Source organism: Vigna radiata, chromosome 8 (assembly GCF_000741045.1).
Source record: "Vigna radiata var. radiata cultivar VC1973A chromosome 8, Vradiata_ver6, whole genome shotgun sequence".
NCBI lineage: Eukaryota > Viridiplantae > Streptophyta > Magnoliopsida > Fabales > Fabaceae > Vigna > Vigna radiata.
This window is the reverse complement of record NC_028358.1, coordinates 25,722,951-25,740,149: the sequence shown is the minus strand read 5'-3', so window position 1 is coordinate 25,740,149 and position 17,199 is coordinate 25,722,951. Positions and strand designations below refer to the sequence as shown.

The 17,199-nt window shown below is 34.6% G+C and overlaps 1 protein-coding gene across 2 annotated transcripts; it reads right to left on the bottom strand.

Moving 5' to 3' along the window:
- Positions 1 to 4,727: 4,727 nt before the first annotated feature.
- LOC106769889 (probable prefoldin subunit 2) lies at positions 4,728 to 9,659 on the bottom strand. 2 transcript variants are annotated; one of them, XM_014655683.2, is made up of 3 exons: positions 9,487 to 9,659; positions 7,590 to 7,696; positions 4,728 to 5,353 (listed from the first exon to the last, which is right to left on the bottom strand). In XM_014655683.2, the coding sequence occupies exon 3, from the start codon at positions 5,347 to 5,349 to the stop codon at positions 4,909 to 4,911; it is 441 nt and encodes a 146-aa protein (XP_014511169.1). In that variant the 5' UTR covers positions 5,350 to 5,353; positions 7,590 to 7,696; positions 9,487 to 9,659; the 3' UTR covers positions 4,728 to 4,908. The 2 variants fall into 2 exon arrangements, with proteins under 2 accessions (XP_014511169.1, XP_014511168.1); XM_014655682.2 differs by having other exon boundaries at positions 4,728 to 5,358; positions 9,487 to 9,658.
- Between the last annotated feature and the right edge of the window lie 7,540 nt (positions 9,660 to 17,199).

Genomic DNA, 17,199 nt, shown 5'->3' with positions numbered 1-17,199 from the left:
AAAATTAGTTTATTTTTCTATGTTTTTGGACTTTGGGATTTCTTTATAAATTAATTTATGTTTCTATGTTTTTGGTCTTCATGCTTTCGTATAGAAATTAGTTTATGTTTTTATGTTTTTGTCTTGGTCCTTCTTTTAGGGTTTCTTACACTTATGTGCTTATATATAAAGGTACCAAAAACTTGTGTAAAAACTTTTAAGTCACATTATGTGTATTTGCATTTTTTGAGAGAATATTTTCTTGGTTCTTTGATTAGAACTCTTGGATTAAAACTCTAATTCTTATCAAAGATTAAAATCTTTGTGGTGAATCTTCACTTGACTATTCAATCTGCTAGATTGTGGTGTCCTCATTCTTTTCTTATTCTGCATTTTTCTTTGATTTATTCTTATCGTGCCTCTTAAGAATTCTTTCCTTGATAAATTGTATCACTTTGCCCTCAAAGTGGAAAATGAGGGGAAATTAGGTCGGTGTAGTTTGCTTTGAGTGAGTGGTTATTAGACTAGGGTTTTGTGCGTGTGGTTAGTGAATGTTCTGGATGGTTGTGGACATGAGTGGCAAAAGGGGGTTAAGTGAAAAATTAAAGTATGGGACAATTGGATTGGGTTGAGATGGCATGTTTTCATTGGAGAGTGTAGACAGTGGAGTTAAAGTGGTAGGTGGGGAAGTGAATTGAAAATATAATAGGTTTGATAGTCATGAGTTAAGTGGAGGGTTTTAGAAGTTGAGTTTTTGGAATGGGGTTTTGAAGGGATGACTTCCTTTAATAGGTCTTAATAGTGAAATGTGAAACACTGGGTGGATGTGTGAGGTAGTGAGAAGATTGAGCTCATAGGCCAGGATACCTATGCGGCAGGTGATTTAGTAGGGACTTGAGTAGTGGGGTGCGAGTTTGGGGCAGGGGCAATGATGTACCGAGTGTTGATGGTATGGTTAGAGGTAGTGTTATCAAAATGGACCACCCGACACAACCTGGCCTAGCCCACCACGGGTTGACCACTTAGTGAGCCAACCAACCTAGCTCATTTATTAGCAAGCTGAAAAAATTCAAACCCGGTCCAGCCCATCAAAGGTTGGTGGGTTGGCTCACTGGCTCACTTAATTACAATTTCTTTAAATAAAAAAGTACAATTTCTTTGTAATTCAAATTTAAATAATTTCACTCTAAAATTATGTTAAACTTTAAAGACAATTCAAAATAAAAAAAATTAACATACAACTCAAATGTAATCCAAAAGCAACCCCAAAAAACGAATAAATAAGTTTTTAATATTAATAATTTTTGTGTCATTTATCCATTTATAAGATTAGAGTCTTAAATGGATAAATTTATAATATTTTGCTCTCTTGAAACATCTTTTTCTTATTCCCATTTACAATAAAATAAAAGAAATTAACTAATAATATTGAAAAACAAAATAATAAATAATTAAATTAAACTAGGTGAGTTGGTGAGCCAACCCGGTTCACCACGGGTTCAACCCGCGTGAGCCGAGTTGAAAATTAGCCCGTATAAAAAAAAATTCATTTTTTTTAAACCCAACTCAACCCGAATCCGTTGTGGTTCAGGTTGGCCCGCGGGTTCTAATCCATTTTTACAGCACTAGTTGGAGCTAGACCCAAACCTAAATGTTTACCTTGAAGATTTTGTCGATGTTGTGGCAGTTTGCTTGGTCAGTGATAAATGCCTAATATGAGTTAATTTTGATATAATTTGACACTTATCTTATTTTGATTTTGTTATGTGTGTGTATGTGTGGGTTGGTGGTTGGGGGGGGGGGGATCATCTCAATTTTACTTTTTTTGCAGGTTGTAATGAATTTAGTGAGTCAAAGGAGGAATATTAAGAAAATAGAGGAATTTTAAGCAAAGTATGAAAAACTGCCTTGAGTGTGGCTGCATCGTGGAATTTTAGGCCTAAGCCACACGAAGAAACCCACATTGGAGGAAAACCTTAATCTCTGACTTAAGGTTGAAGCCATGAAGAATCCTTCTCCTAGAAGTTATCTCAGGGGCTCCAACACAGAAGCTTAAGGCCTAAGCCACAAAAGAAACCTACATTCAGAGGAAACCTTACCACGAGAGCCATGACACCACTGTTAAGGCCACACCCTGGAATGTTTATAAAAATAGAATTACCTTTTTATTTCAAGAACTTTTCCAGAAAAATTCGTAGAGAGATTTAGATAAAGGCTTTAGAGATTCTCTCACACCCTTCCTCTATGCTTGAAAGAACATTAGTAGAGAGTTGAGAGATAAAGTTTCTTCCTTGTATTAAACTTTTTTCATCTATTATAAGGAGTTAAATCTCCTAGGTGTCGAAGTGAGATGTAAACTCATTCAAACTCTCTTGTATTTAGTATTACTTTATCTATAAATACTTGCTTTTAATTACATGTCTGTGAATTGGTTTATGTTTGTTGTGGGATGAACTAATAACTCATCTTATTTCATTGACTTGAGATCGAGTGAAAAATAGTTTCAAGTTGCGGTCCAATCAACTTGTGCATGTTTTTAGATGCTAGGAATGGATCTAAGGTTGAAGCTGGCTATATAGTCCTGATTTTAATGTAGGTGATCCATTCAAATAGTCATTTATAAATCATATTGAAGTTTGATGATCCTAGGCTCTAGTTGTCAAAGATGGACATAAAGTTACATTTAAAGAGAACTCTCAAGACTTGATTACTTGCACTGTCGTATTTAACAACATAACCATTACAAGAGAGGGAAAAGTGAAGTCGAACTTCAACATCATTTTCAAATTCAATCAGTTTACAACATATTTCACTCTATTATCATGAACCAACTCTATTTTGTACATTTAACAATCCATTACTATTTTATAAACGATCAAACTATTTAGAAGATTGTATTTTCTGTCAAATCCTTATGGATACGACACTTGTTATACTACAAACTACCCAATATACTTTCTTGTTAAACCACATAATAAACCAAATTTGTCAAATGAAAATCAATATTGAGTAGAAAAAAAAACCCTCCAGAATTGATTAGAGAACATAGTTCAAATAAATGGGGACCTAGGTCTAAAATTTTGGACAATAAGGTCCACCCTCTTCTTCACAAATGTTTAATAAAAAATATATTCATTCTCATCTTAATGTACCCTTAAGGTCATCAATGGTGGCAATTATGACCACAGAATTAACCAAATATGTCAACAGAACATCCAAAATGATGAAAAAAGGCCAGAATTGGGTGGGGAGCACAATTTGATTAAGTGGGGACCTAAGTGTAAACATTTGCATAGAAAGGTCCACACCCTTGTTCACAAATGTCTTTTTGGAAAAAATATTGATTTACATGTTAATGCAACCCTAAGGTCCCCAATAGTGGGATTTAAAACCACGTAATAAACGAAATATGTCAATAAAACATCCAAAATGAGTAAAAAAAAAAACTGCAAAATTGGGTGGGAAGCACAATTCAAATAATCGGGGACCTATGTCTAAAATTTTGGATGCGAAGAGGGTGAACCTTCTTGTCCAAAATTTTAGATGTAGGTCCTCAGTTATTTGAACTATGCTCCTCATCCAATTCTGCAAGTTTTTGTTTGCTCATTTTGGATGTTTTATTAATAGATTTCGTTTGTTTTGTTGTTTTAATCCTACCATTGATGACCTTAAGGTTGCATTAACATGTAAATCAATAATTTTTGCTAAAAAGCATTTGTGAACAAATGTGTGGACCATTCTATGCAAAAGTTTACACGTAGGTCCCCACTAAATCAAATTATGCTCCCCACCCATTTTTGTAGGTTTTTTTTGTCATTTTGGAGGTTCTGTTGATAGATTTGGTTTATTATCTGGCCATAATTGCCACCATTTAATAACTTTAGGGGTGCATTAAGATGAGAATGAAAATTTTTTCTATTAAACATTTGTGAAGAGGGTGGACTTTCCAAACCAAAATTTTAGACATAAGTCCTCACTTATTTGAACTCTGCTCCCCAAGCAAATCTACAAGTTTTTTTTTATTCATTTTGGATGTTCTATTGATAGATTTGGTTTATTATGTGATCATAATATTTAGAATACAAACAAAGTCTCACATTAGATAAAACAGAAGATTGACATAAGTTTATGTATACATTAAATACTTACACATTGGTAAGATATTATCTGATTTGGATTAAATCCTCGTGAATTTGTTTTTTATACCATTTCAAGAAGTCTCTTACCAATAGATATATATAACTTTCAAATTGTATAATTCAAAAAGTTCATTTTGATTGAGATTATATAATCCAAAAATCATTTTCTAGTTCCAGGTAATATAATTTGAAAAGCACAAAACACGAAAAACAATTTCTAGAAATATAGACAAAAAATTATGGAGGTACATGAAGAAACTACCTTTAATAAATATGTAAACATTATATGAATATAAAAAAGTTACATTGACCATGGAAACTCACACGTATTAATTAAATTGGATCATTGAGTTAAATTAAACTTTTTCTTATTAGTAATGGATTAAATAACAAGTTCATACATCTCAAACCCAATAAATTTAATTTGATTGTAAAAAAACGAATTATTGAATCATTCTCCCAATACCTCTTTCCTGCATTTCGGATCAAAATACATATTAAACAAAAGGCAATTACATGGAAGAAGCATTTTAACCCTGATGAAACATGACAAAATAGCTTTGACCATTAGAGTCTTGCGCAAAAAAAATCTACAAGAACTACACGCAATAAACGCAATAAAGAACGGTTCTTTTCAGCCAAAGCAATTAAACTGAAGGTTGTCATATCAAGTTGTAAATAGTTTAGTCAATACTCTGTAAAGCAAAGCATAGCACTGCCTCCACCCAATTGTAAAGGCAGGAAGTTTTGGCTAATAGTTTGAGGAAACAAAGCAATAAAATTTGACAAATCATTCACTTCCACCAGCAGGACCCACAAGAACTCCTTGGGCAGACCCTTCCTTCCTACCGGATTCATCCTTCACCTCAGCATCAGCCTTCCTTATCCTGATTTTATATTTAGCCTCAAACTCAGTAATTTCCTTTTTCTTCTTTTCCAGTGCCTCATTAAGCCTTGCAACAACCTCTTCAAGACCATCTTTATTTCGCTGGACAGCAGGCAAGACCTCTTTGATGGTTCTCTCCACAAGCACCCCTCCAATCATTCGGTAGCATCGTCTAGATTGGTCAAGAGGCTGAATGGCATTGATGACTAATGTGTGCTCACTGACTTCCATCTCCAGTTCAGTTATTTTGGAGTAAATTTGGTTGAGCTCAGACCTCATAGAAGCATACATATTTGCAACTGCTTGTTCATTTATTGGTTCCTTGCCACCTTCCGCTTTAGCCATGATTCTACACTAATGAAAATAAACTGCCTTTGAGGTAAAGAAACAAAGTGTAATTGGAATAAACACAAGTATACCAGGAAAATATTTGAAATGTTGTTAGCTTTATCTTTCTTTCAATTAAATACAATTCCTTTCTTTCAATACTATCCAATCTATAGAGACAATACATTAAGATGCAATAACATCAACATTCATAATTCAATAAAGCAGATCCAAAAGTGTTAAACATCACATGTTTTGCCTATACTTTGTTGTAAAAATCCATATAGGATGAATCTCTCTTGTAAAAACGACATTGAATGTTTGTTTCTTGGTCTTGATTTATGCAAAACACACCGAGGTAACAATTTTGTGATTCGGTGGTTCTCATTTCCGCTCTCAGTTGATTGTCCTGGACAGCCTCTGAGATCTCTCTACTTTCCCATTTTCTTTCTCTTGTTCATTTCATAGATAGGGCAGTGAAAGTTAGAAACTAGTGGGTTAGGTCATGATGAGCTCCTAACCCCTACCAAGGATGAAGGTACATGCTTGGGGAAAATAAGCTTGTTTAGGAGAGAAGTTTCTTCACCTTCTTTCTTTTATTTGGTTTAGTTTTTCTTCTTCTTGTCTTAGAATAAATTATAGACGCGTGAATTACTCCTTTCTTTTTGTAGGATTGCTCTTGGACACCCTTAGTTTCCTAAGGGGCGCACCTAGATGGAGCAAGAAAGGGCGTGAAGGTTGGCCCAACATGTGGGGGCTGCATTTGTAGAGGAGAGGAGCTTGGTTGACCTTCTAGATGGTAATAAACGTGGGAGAGGCCTTGCAGAGCAAGGGAGACTTTTGTTGACCTTCTAGATGGCTTGGTCACTCTTGGAGAGCAAGGAAGAGAGCATGGGTTGCCTAGGTTGCTCTAGTTTCTAGGACATAACATTTTATATTTGCTAAGAGGATCCATGCCTATTTCAGGGAGCCTCTAGAATAGATGTAAAAGGTTGATTAATAATGAATTTGAGACACCTTAGCATGCTTTTGTGAGCTTTGCTCTTGTGTGAGTGTTTACTACTTGGTCTTAATGAATTTTCAAATTTAGGTAGTGAGTTTTTTAAGTTTTATGGCGAATTAGTTCTGCAGTCAATTTTTGGTTATTCTTAGCCCTTTAAAACTTGAATAGGCAGTTTAAATATGGTTTCTTTTAGTGTTTTAGTGCAGCCCTTAGCTTTAACTTACTTTTAACATAATTTTGTAAGTCTCAACCAGTGAAACTTTGATTTTTTTTTTGTTATTTTTGAATTGTGACATGATTTTTATCTTCCTTTTATCATTCAAAAGTTGCCTAGATAGTTACTTTACAGTTTCAACTAGTAGTCGAGTACAGTTATTAGTTTTAGCACTTTTAGCCCGTTTTAGTTACTAATTTTAGGTCTTAAGTAGTCATATTTTGAGTTCTAGGTATATTTGGTAAGTTGAGTTGTTTCTTAGCTAGATTTTACCATTTTAAACTTGTTAGGACAGTTGTCTTACTTCCTTCTAGGACAGTTTAGTGCAGTTGTGTAAATAGGTTAGCTACTGTTTTAGGTGTCGTATATCATTTAGAATGTGTCTAGGTAGTTTGTTTTAATTTTACCTTAGTTTTTACTTTCTTTATGTCATTTAGAATGTGCCTAGGTAGTTGTTTAGCATTTCTAAATACTAGTTTAGTTCAATTCTCAGATTTTGCAGTTTTAGCCTATTGTAGTCTAGTGTAAGTCTTAGATAGTCAAATTTTAAGTTTTATCCAGATTTTGGTGTTTGAGCTATTCCTTATCTTTTTACCAATTGAAACGTGTCTAGATGTTTTCTTTAATTTTTCCTAAGCTGATATAGTGCAGTTTTACATTTTTGGCTAGTTTAGTAGGCTATCTTAGTTTTAGGTAGTGAATTTTTGAAGTCTTCTTATAACTTAAAGTTTTGGATAGTTTTTGAAATGATATAATCATAGCTGCATAAATTACAACAGTGCACAGTTTATGCTATTTTCTGCTAGATCTCTTGCAATTTCGGAAGTTCATAATAGGAGGAACAGGGAAGATAGTACTAATGATTGCCTATAGTACTAATGATTGATAGATCTCTTGCCTATAGTTTTCTTAATACATTCTAGTTATTGTTTTCTTAATTAATGGAATAATAATTTATATAGATTTAGATTGTAAAAGATAGTTTTAAAAACAGTAACATGAGTTTCTATGTGTGGGAATAGAAGGCCGAGAGACAGTTACCTAGTTGTCAGAGCAGATGCAGAATGCAAGTTTGTAGGAATGTGAGGCCTAGAACTGCTTCAAGCTGGTCTAAAAGGATTGTTGTTCTCTGATTGTGAGACTGGAAGCTGAAAAAAAAAAATTATCAACAAGTTAAAACTTAATCACATCAACTTGAATCAAGCTCAAAACCTTATCCCATTAGTTAGAGTCAGTCAGCACCATGAAACAAATAATGTCATATTAGTTCTATTGTGAACCATTGTGTCGACAGACAAACTCACAGAAACTGTCAAATTATTTCACAAATAAGAAAGTTAGATGATTCAAGTTTCCCCTATAAACTAAAATTAACTTATGCACTTCAATTTTTTGTAGTAGTTAGATATAAAAGTTCAGGGACAAAGTGTATTTTAGCTTATGGAAAAAACTTAAATTATTTTACCTTCATACTTTCTTCTTAATGCAGTCATAATAATTACAGTGTAATGAGTCACGACTCATGATCAAGCAATAAGGGCTAGAATGTATTCATAACTGCATCATAATACCATTGATATTAAGCAAATATTGAATGGCAACAAGTTAATGTTCAAACTTTATTTCCCTTTAAAGCATATTTTCTGGTTCACTTGCAGAATATGGATTCCTAAGATGCTGATGCATATGGAATGGTTTACGCAAACTTAAAATGCTGAATATGAATGGGAAATGCAAGGTGAACAAGTAATAAAATGGTAGGAATGAAATTCACCCAGTTGAACCTATTATTAACAGCAAAAGAAAGACAGCATTGTGGTTCAAAGGCTAAATGCAGTTTTAATGCAGATTTCAAAATGATATGCAGAAACTACCTTATTTATCATCATTATATTGTGTTTAGAGTTATCATATTTATCATCATTATATTGTGTCTAGGGTTATCCTATTTATCATAATTATATTGTGTCTAGGATTATTCTAGTTATCATCATCATTATATTGTGTCTAGGATTATCCTAATTATCATGTACTCTTGTATCAATTTATTCTTATAAATAGAAGATTATGAGAGGGATCAATCAAGTCCTCTAGAATTATTTTAGAGTTTAATTCTCAATTGGTATCAAAGCGGGAACAAATCTCAAACAACTACGATGCATGGTTAAAAACCTACTATGAATCTATTTGGACAGTTTCAATATCAGATATCAGAAATGTGGATGCAGATTTAAATGATTCAGCAATGATACACTTGTGTTATATGCAAAGTGAAATGAGTCTAATACTTCTAATTGATGCAACAGATGTAAAAACTGCATGAAAACTAGGAAAATTCAAACTAAGTCAAGCTGAATCAGAAACTACAATTATGATTCTAATGCAAATGCAAGTGCAGTGTTACCTATTTTGTAAATGCAAGATATGAATGATATGTAAGTTCAGCCTTAAACAGACGATGATATCCAATTATGTGCATCATAAAATGAATCAAACACAACTACCTAGACCAGAAAATGCACAGGAATTAATATCTACGAATTGGGTATCAAGACATACACAAAAACTAGAAATTAAAATGGATGCAAGCAGGCCTAATATCAATACTATCAAGGTTAACCCAACTACACGATTTAAACCACAAAAACAAGGCATGGGACAATAAACTAAACTAAACAGAAAAATGAATTTGATCCAGAGTTAAAACTTCCTGTTCTAATTGGTGTGTTAAATGGAATCCTGACCTAAGATGACCTCTTGGAAAATAAGAAAGAAAGAGGAAGAAGAAGTGACGATGCCCTATATTACACTACTCTACAAAGAAGAATTACAGAATGAGAAAACAAGATGTGTCGAAGAGAGTAGTCTTTTATCTTTTCTAAAAACTCATTTTTATTCAAACAGAGAACCCTAAGAATCGAAGAAGAAAAACCCGAACCTAGGTCTTATCGACGCCTCAGCCTCAGCAACTTTGAGTGACACTGAATTTTCTTAGCAGCAGCCCCGATTTGAACTCAGCTCTCCAGATTCAGACCCAGCACCTCTGATTCAACTTTAGGTCAGCCTTGTGTTCATTCATCCTTTTGTTCAGCCAAGCGTTCTGCACTCAGAAACAAATGGGTCCCACGCTTTAAATAGGTCTTCTTGACTAGGGATTGGTCTGCAAAATCAGAAAAAAAAAAAAAAAAAGTAAAGGGTTAAAATCTAAAAATTCCATATATAAACCTAAGTGAGCAAAACTAAACTTAATCTATATTTCTATTTTTATTTTCCTAAGAAGAAAGCATGTATTTATTTCTAGACACAATTAAATGTTTAAAAACACAAATTTAATCATATTTTTACAATTTTATATTTTTGCATGCAAAAACAAAATATACCTTAATTCTAAAAATTTACATTTTGAACGAAACTAAAAAAATATTTTATAAAAGAAAAAGACGCAAAAAGAGAATGCTATTTAAATGTTTAATAGCATGTGAAATTGGAAAAAAAATTTAGAAATATCACTTAAAAACAAAGTTAGAGTTTAATTTAAAGTATTAGATTAAATATTTAAAATTATAATATTATACATACACAATTATTAGTGATGAACAACTATTATTCAGAAACAATGAGTGCATCATTTAAAAGAAAAGAAAAAAGATTAGTCAAGAACTAGCTGGAACAAAGGTAGTGGGGAATGAGAGCTGTAAAGGCAATGGGTGCAAGAGAAGCAAAGGTGGGTCATGGGAGAACAAGAAGCTCAATTGAAAACATAAAAAACAATGTCAACATCAATTCAAACTAAGTACAAAAAACAAAAGTCATTACCTTCTCACCGAGATTCACATCCCAATGTCAACGAAGGCCCATCCAGCACAAATTCCAAGTTAGGGCATTATGAGGCACAATGAAGTAGGCCTAAAGAAGTAGACAAAACAAGCACAATGTTGATGAGAAGAGCACCACAAAAGAAAAAAGAAGAAGTGTGCAGTCTCAACTTTGAGGAGTGAGGATAAAAGAGGGCAGAGTCACATACGTTAAAGGATGGAAGAAGAGTGCGATGATGGAAAAGAAGAACATGATAATAGAAAGAAGAGTGCACAATCTTCTCTAAATTCCTATTTATCTCTATGTTTGAAATTTCAACTTGCTTGTTAGTTTGGGGTGGTAGGGTGTAGAAATCTTATGCACAACCCCATACTTCTAATGTAAAGCCTAAATGGATTTGTTGCAATAGTGGGTGCTCTGATCAATAACCATGGCGTTAGGTACTCCAAACTTGCAAAATTTCTTAAATCCACAACAAACCAAGCATCATTAGTCATGGTGGCTTTGGCTTCCACCTATTTGGAAACATATCCAATAGCAAGAAAAATATAAGAGAAACCAAAAAAAGGTAGGGAAAGAACCCATGAAATTTATACCCAAACATAAAAAACTTCACAAAATAGCATAGATTGTTAAGGCATCTACTATCTCCAAGAGATGGGTCCTTCTGTTCTCTAACACTACTCACAAGTGTTGCAAACCTTCAAGGCATCCTTGAAGTGTTAAGATAAGATCGTCTAAAGAGATTAGACTGTCCAACAACTTAAGTTTTGAAGTTTAACAAACAACACTCAATAAAATATTGATCATAAAATATAATGTCTAACGATGACATATACTAAAGGATAATATTGTATGAAACATGTGCCTATAAGATATAACAATATATCTAGAGCATCGAACAAGATAAACATTTATATGGATACAATGCTTGAAGTTATTTCTGTCTAAACGAAAGCAGTGTCTGATACATTGGAAACAGAATCTATGTAAACGTTGAGCTGAAGATTGATGCTTAAGATTCAATGTAGAAACGTTGTATGAAAACATTTCCAAGGCATAAGATGTATAAGGTGTTAAACACTATAGAACTCCTAATAGAGTATCTAATCACCATAGCACTTTAACCATTGATATAGTGCCTGATAAGAAGCTTTGCTAAGCATGTCTAAAAGATGTCCTTGAGCTTAGACGACGTTATGAAATAAGAGCTTAAAAGGTCATATCATATAGGTGTAACATACCAAACGATTTGCCCTTAAACAATGCTTTTATCAAAAGGTGTTGACATGTGATAAAATGTTTTAAACACACAACGTGCTTAATGTTCGTCAACATTTAAAATAATTAATGTTGTACGAAAAAGGGCTTCCTTGCTTATATGTTTTGCTCTCATTTTTTGTGCAGGTAATGTCAACAATAAGCTTTATTCAGAAGCATTGCACAAACGACAGAAAGACGTTGAGAGATAAGAAGATATTCTTAAAATGTTTCCTTAAAGCCTTTGGGTATGGATGATCGTACAAGCTAATCGTGAATGAAAGCACTGTCACTCTACAACGTAGACTTTAGTTTAACCAGCTACCTAAAAAGGCTATGAAGTCTATCCAAAAGTCAACTTTGTGTTCAATGGTCATTTGTAAATATGGTTATATAAAGAAGATTCGCAAAAGAGAAGAAGTTGTTGAAGTTGAAGAAGGTGAAAATAAAAGAAAGAGAGAGAAAACATGCACAAGAAAGATCATTATATATTAGGAGTGGTTATAATACTTGGAAACAAGGACTAAGTAAACTTGGACTAGTCATGATAGACTAGGAGAACCAAGTATGGTTTTTAATACTTGGAAACTAGGAGTAGGTAAACTTGGACTAGTCAGGATTGGCTAGGGGAACTAGGAGTGGTTTATAATATTCGGTGAATACCAAGAGTTGTTTGTACTTGTTTGTAATCTTGGATAAGATTAGTGAAACATCTCAAGATTTCTTGAGGAAGATATGACGTAACTCAGGTTGAGTGAACCAATATTAAAATATAAGTGTTATTGTTTCCCTTATTTAAAACATTTTCTTAAAATGCTTTATTGAAAACATAATTGTCTGACAGTTATAGTTGATTATCTAACCCCTGGTATAGTTGATAAGCGTTGGTTTACAAAAGAATTTGAAAACATTATTCCACCCCCCCTTCTCTTTTTAATGTTTTTCCTATATTTCATGAAGATGGTAGGTTAATGCAATCCATAATTAAGCACCTTGTGTGTTATCTTCTGAGTGCCAAGGTGACCACCGGGTGTGGAATAATGGTAAAATTTCAAGACCAAGTCAATCTCGTGATTAGGAATGCATCTCTTGATAACCTAGTCACCATACAACTTCTACAAATATAGGTCATCCTAAACATAATACTCTTACGACCATATATCTTCTGCTCAAACTTTTTCCGAACAAAGTTTGACGACCATCACATGTAATCTTTCTTTCATTTGATACAAATGCATGTTAATTAACTACTTTAGGTATGATTTTCGTTTGTTTTCACCGATTATTTTCATGTTCTTGTCCTTCATAGGCGCATTCTGCTTTCTCTCTCATTGGTTGCAACACTTTATTTCGATGAACCCGGGTTAGTTTTCGTTTTCGTTTTCATTTTCGTTTTGAAGAACTTATTTGTTGATAACTTGTTTGTTATTTTTTTTTTGTTGAACTTGTTTGATGTTGTTGTTGTTTGGTTGAACTTGTTTGTTGTTATTGTTTGATGTTTGATTGAACTTCTTTGTTGTTTGTTATTATTCTTTGATTGATCCTATATTACTGTTCATAGTTCATGCTTTATAAAATACCAAAAATTGAAAATTGTTATTTTTTCTACTTTTCAGATCTCGTAAAGCTGTAAAAAAGGATCACAATTATTTCAAAAAAAATAAAAAAAAAAATTATTAACATCGTATATTAACAAAATTCGACGTTAAATAACGTCGTATATTGATAAAATTCGACGTTAAATCAACGTCAAATTTTTTAATTCGACGTCAATTTAACGTCTCCTGATATGACGTCGTTCTCAAATTCGACGTGAAAGGCCAAAAATATTCAACGTTATAGGCTATTTTTGTACTAGTGTTGTCAATCTTTTGACCTAGGGCAACTCCTAATGCATAATTAGACGGATCACACATCAACTCAAACGGGGTTATCCAATCAGGTGCCTAAATGATGAAATTGGTGTTCATGGCAATTTTGAGGCAGTCAAAAGACTCCTTCCACCCGTCATAAAAAATGAAGTCAACATCCTTTTCAAGAAATTTGGACAATGTAAGGGCCTTCTTTTTGAAATCCTGGATAAAGCACCTGTAGAAACCTGCATTGCCAAGAAAAGAATGCACTTTTTGCACACAAGAGATGTAAGGCAATTACGAAATGATAACTATCATGGCCAGGTCTAAGTCTATGCCCTTATTGGAAATTATATGTCCTAAAAATATGCCATGTTCTACCATGAAATGACATTTCTCAAAATTCAGAATAAGGTTAGTTTCAATGCATTTGTGAAGAACTCTATCTAGACTATCGAGGCATGCATTAAATGAGGATCCATACACGATAAAATCATCCATAAAAACCTCTAATTATGGAGTAGTAGACAATATCTTCGTATCAACATCCAGATGCATCTCGCATATGTTGATGTTTCCAAAACGAGAACCTCAATAGGCATCACTCAAGGCAATGTTGTTTCAAACTGACAATGATACATTAGAGAACAAGAAATCCAAAATCCCATGATTCGTAATAACTCGTTGAACTATAGAAGCATAATAAAAACTATAATCATTTTTATCCAAGTTGTTTATAGACCGAATCAAATTTATAAAAATGATGTGAGGCAAATTGAAGGGAATATTAATCATCGTATGATAAATGAAGAATCTTCTTAGCTTCGTCCTATGGTCTTTGGAGTTGTTCTTATAAAAAAAAGTTTTTGAGCAAACGTGTTGCATGACCTTGGCATATGGAGTTAACAACCTATAAATGACCTCTTTTCCAAGCAGGTCCTTTGAGAAGTTCTTTCCATACAAAACACTATCAATAGAAGCATCATGGGCATAAAGGTTGTCCCATGCTTCATAATATTAGTTATTGTATCTGTTGCACTCAATGGCAGATGCTATAATGGCAATCCTTATTGTTACCTCATTTCCAATGACTTTGGAGATAAGATTGTTGTTTTTATGAAGATCAATGTTCATCAAGAACTATTTGACAAGCTTTGTTAGAACCATAGTATCACACTTGAAATATTTCGACAGCCTACATAGGTGAACATCATTGATGATGTTGAATTAATAGGGACATAACTCCTTCAAGTACACCCATTGTTTCGAAAACAACTTGATGGGTTTATAGGTTAAAGCATTAATAACATGAGCTTTTTTGGCTGAGGAATGAACTTACTCCAGAGTGATGGCAAGTTGTTCTTCATTTGGCATGAATAACATGAGCTCTTTTGGAATTGGTCAAGTTCTTCTTGCATTGCTTTAATACAGGAGTGATCTTCTAATGCTTCATTGATATTAGATGGCTTGATCTAAGAGATAAGAGTGATTGGTCATTTCCTGTGGAAGGCTTTAGTCTTAATCTCTTCTTTCAAATGTCCTATGATCTTTTTAGGAGGATGATCTTTTACTATTAAACGATATAAACCAAGCGGCTCTCATTTCTCAACACGAGTGTCGTTTATTTTTCTATATGCGTTTAACTTAAGCGAACCTTTTGGCAATGGTGATGCAATGTCGTCTAACTTCAAATCTTCGACATAATCATCTAGCACTAACATTTTGTTTTCAGTTCACAATTGTTAAATTTACCATGTACGACCTCTTCCACTTTTAAGAGTCCTAAAGTTATAAACCCTAAACGCTTTAGAGGATTTTTAGTAACCAAGCACGATACCTTCGTCACAATTGGAGTCAAACTTTCTGATTAGTCGATATTTTATTAATTTCACTTAGTTTATTTACCGAATTTAATCAGGGAATTGTGCTTAAATGTCCAGTATTTTCCTGTTTTTGCTCATAGTGCTTAATTTGACCGGAAATTCTAATTTTAATTAATTTGAATATTCTGAGCTAATTATTTGCATTACTAATTGCAGGGAAAATTTTGGAAATACAATTTGGGACATTTAGAGGTTAAATGAGCTTAAATAAGAGAGACGGTGTGAACTTATTTTGTTTGGGGGTGCACATGGAGATGGACTAAAATATATGGCAAAATTAATTAAATGAAGGTGCACATGTCACGGCCTGGTTGGAAAAGAAGTAGCATATTGCATCAATACACATTAGGGAAGCACACGTTGAGAAGCTACAGGCTGTTACAGCCACAAGGATGCATTATTCATTTGGGCTTTGGTTATGCCACGGCCTAGTTATATTCTTTTGGAGAAAGCAACATTGCAAGCTTGTGTCACGGTTACTCATGTCATTCATGAGGTGTGCGCTGGAGCAATTAAGAAGAGCTTGGTCCAGCAACCTTCACCCGTCCAGCTTCAATTATCACGGCCTTGCCCATGCTGCTGCATCCAAGAAAACGCAAGGCAACCTATTCATCTCACGCACACGTCAGGCTTCACGATCCAGCAACTTAAATTGAAACGCTGCAGCTTGGCTTCACTCCATCTTCACGACCCAAATGATTCTTCATGCAACCTTCATGGTCCAGCCACCAAGTTCATCTAGCTCTTCACGTGCAGCCCACGTACACGGACAGCAGCTGGTCCAGCAACGTCTTCAACTTGGTAGCCTCCACGGTGCACACAGCAAACAAAACACAGCAGCAACCCTTGCATGCCACTCGGCCCAGCAGCCTTGGTCCACCATCACACGCTGCAGCTCCTCCATTTCTTGCATTAGAAGCAGCTCCCAACTTCTCAGCCCAGCAACCAAATTCACGCACCTGCAGCACACGGATCCTGAAGCTTGGATTTGGCTTGGGCTGCACCACACCTCACACGGCCCATCAACAATACATCCAGCACACGTGATTTCATGTAGAAAAGAAGAGAGGTGTGCTCATGGTCCAAGCAGCAAGCTGGATTCAAATTATCCAAGAAATAATTGGAAGCATCCGGCAGCAGCAAAAGATGTGTGTGCAGCCACATTTCCTAAACGGCCCAGCTTTGAAGGAAGGAAATATCACGGCCCAGCAAATTTTGAATCACCGTCCAGCAAGCAGCTTCATCCCACGTCTATAATGTCCAGCTAGGTGAGCAGCACGTGCAGCAGTTTTGGAGGTCCATTAGCACGTTGCAAGCTTGGAGAAGCTGTCACGGGCCAGCACACGGGCTTTAGGAGGTGCAGCTGCATTCTTGGTCCAAATTCAATTGTTCCAGCAGCGGTGCATCTAGCAGCTCAGCCTTCACGTGTCCAGTTTCACAACAGCCCAGCATCTTGCTGCAATCCAGTAGGCACTTGTTGGAGAATGAAGTGAAACGGCTGGCATATAAATTGGGAGGGCATTGTTACATAGGGAGGTGGCTGGAATAGGCAGCAGCCGCCACTCTTCCCTTTGCTTTTTCTTTGAACATTGGTTGTAGAATTTCAATGGGTTGAATGAATGAGAGCTCCAATTAATTTTCTTTTTCCATTTAGTCACTGCCTTTTCATTTGGAAAACACCCTTATTTTGCTCTTACATGCGTTACAGTAGCTTACCTTTACAGATATTAATTTGCTTTTAAAATTGATTCAAGCAGCTGGAAGGAAAGCAGCGTCACTTCTTTGCTTATGAGGCATTGATTTCAATTTGAAAGAAGGTGGTGTCACGGCTTATTAAAG

Excerpts from the sequence above, each read along its gene's own strand:
- LOC106769889 (XM_014655683.2), bottom strand. The coding sequence starts at position 5,349 with ATGGCTAAAGCGGAAGGTGGCAAGGAACCAATAAATGAACAAGCAGTT.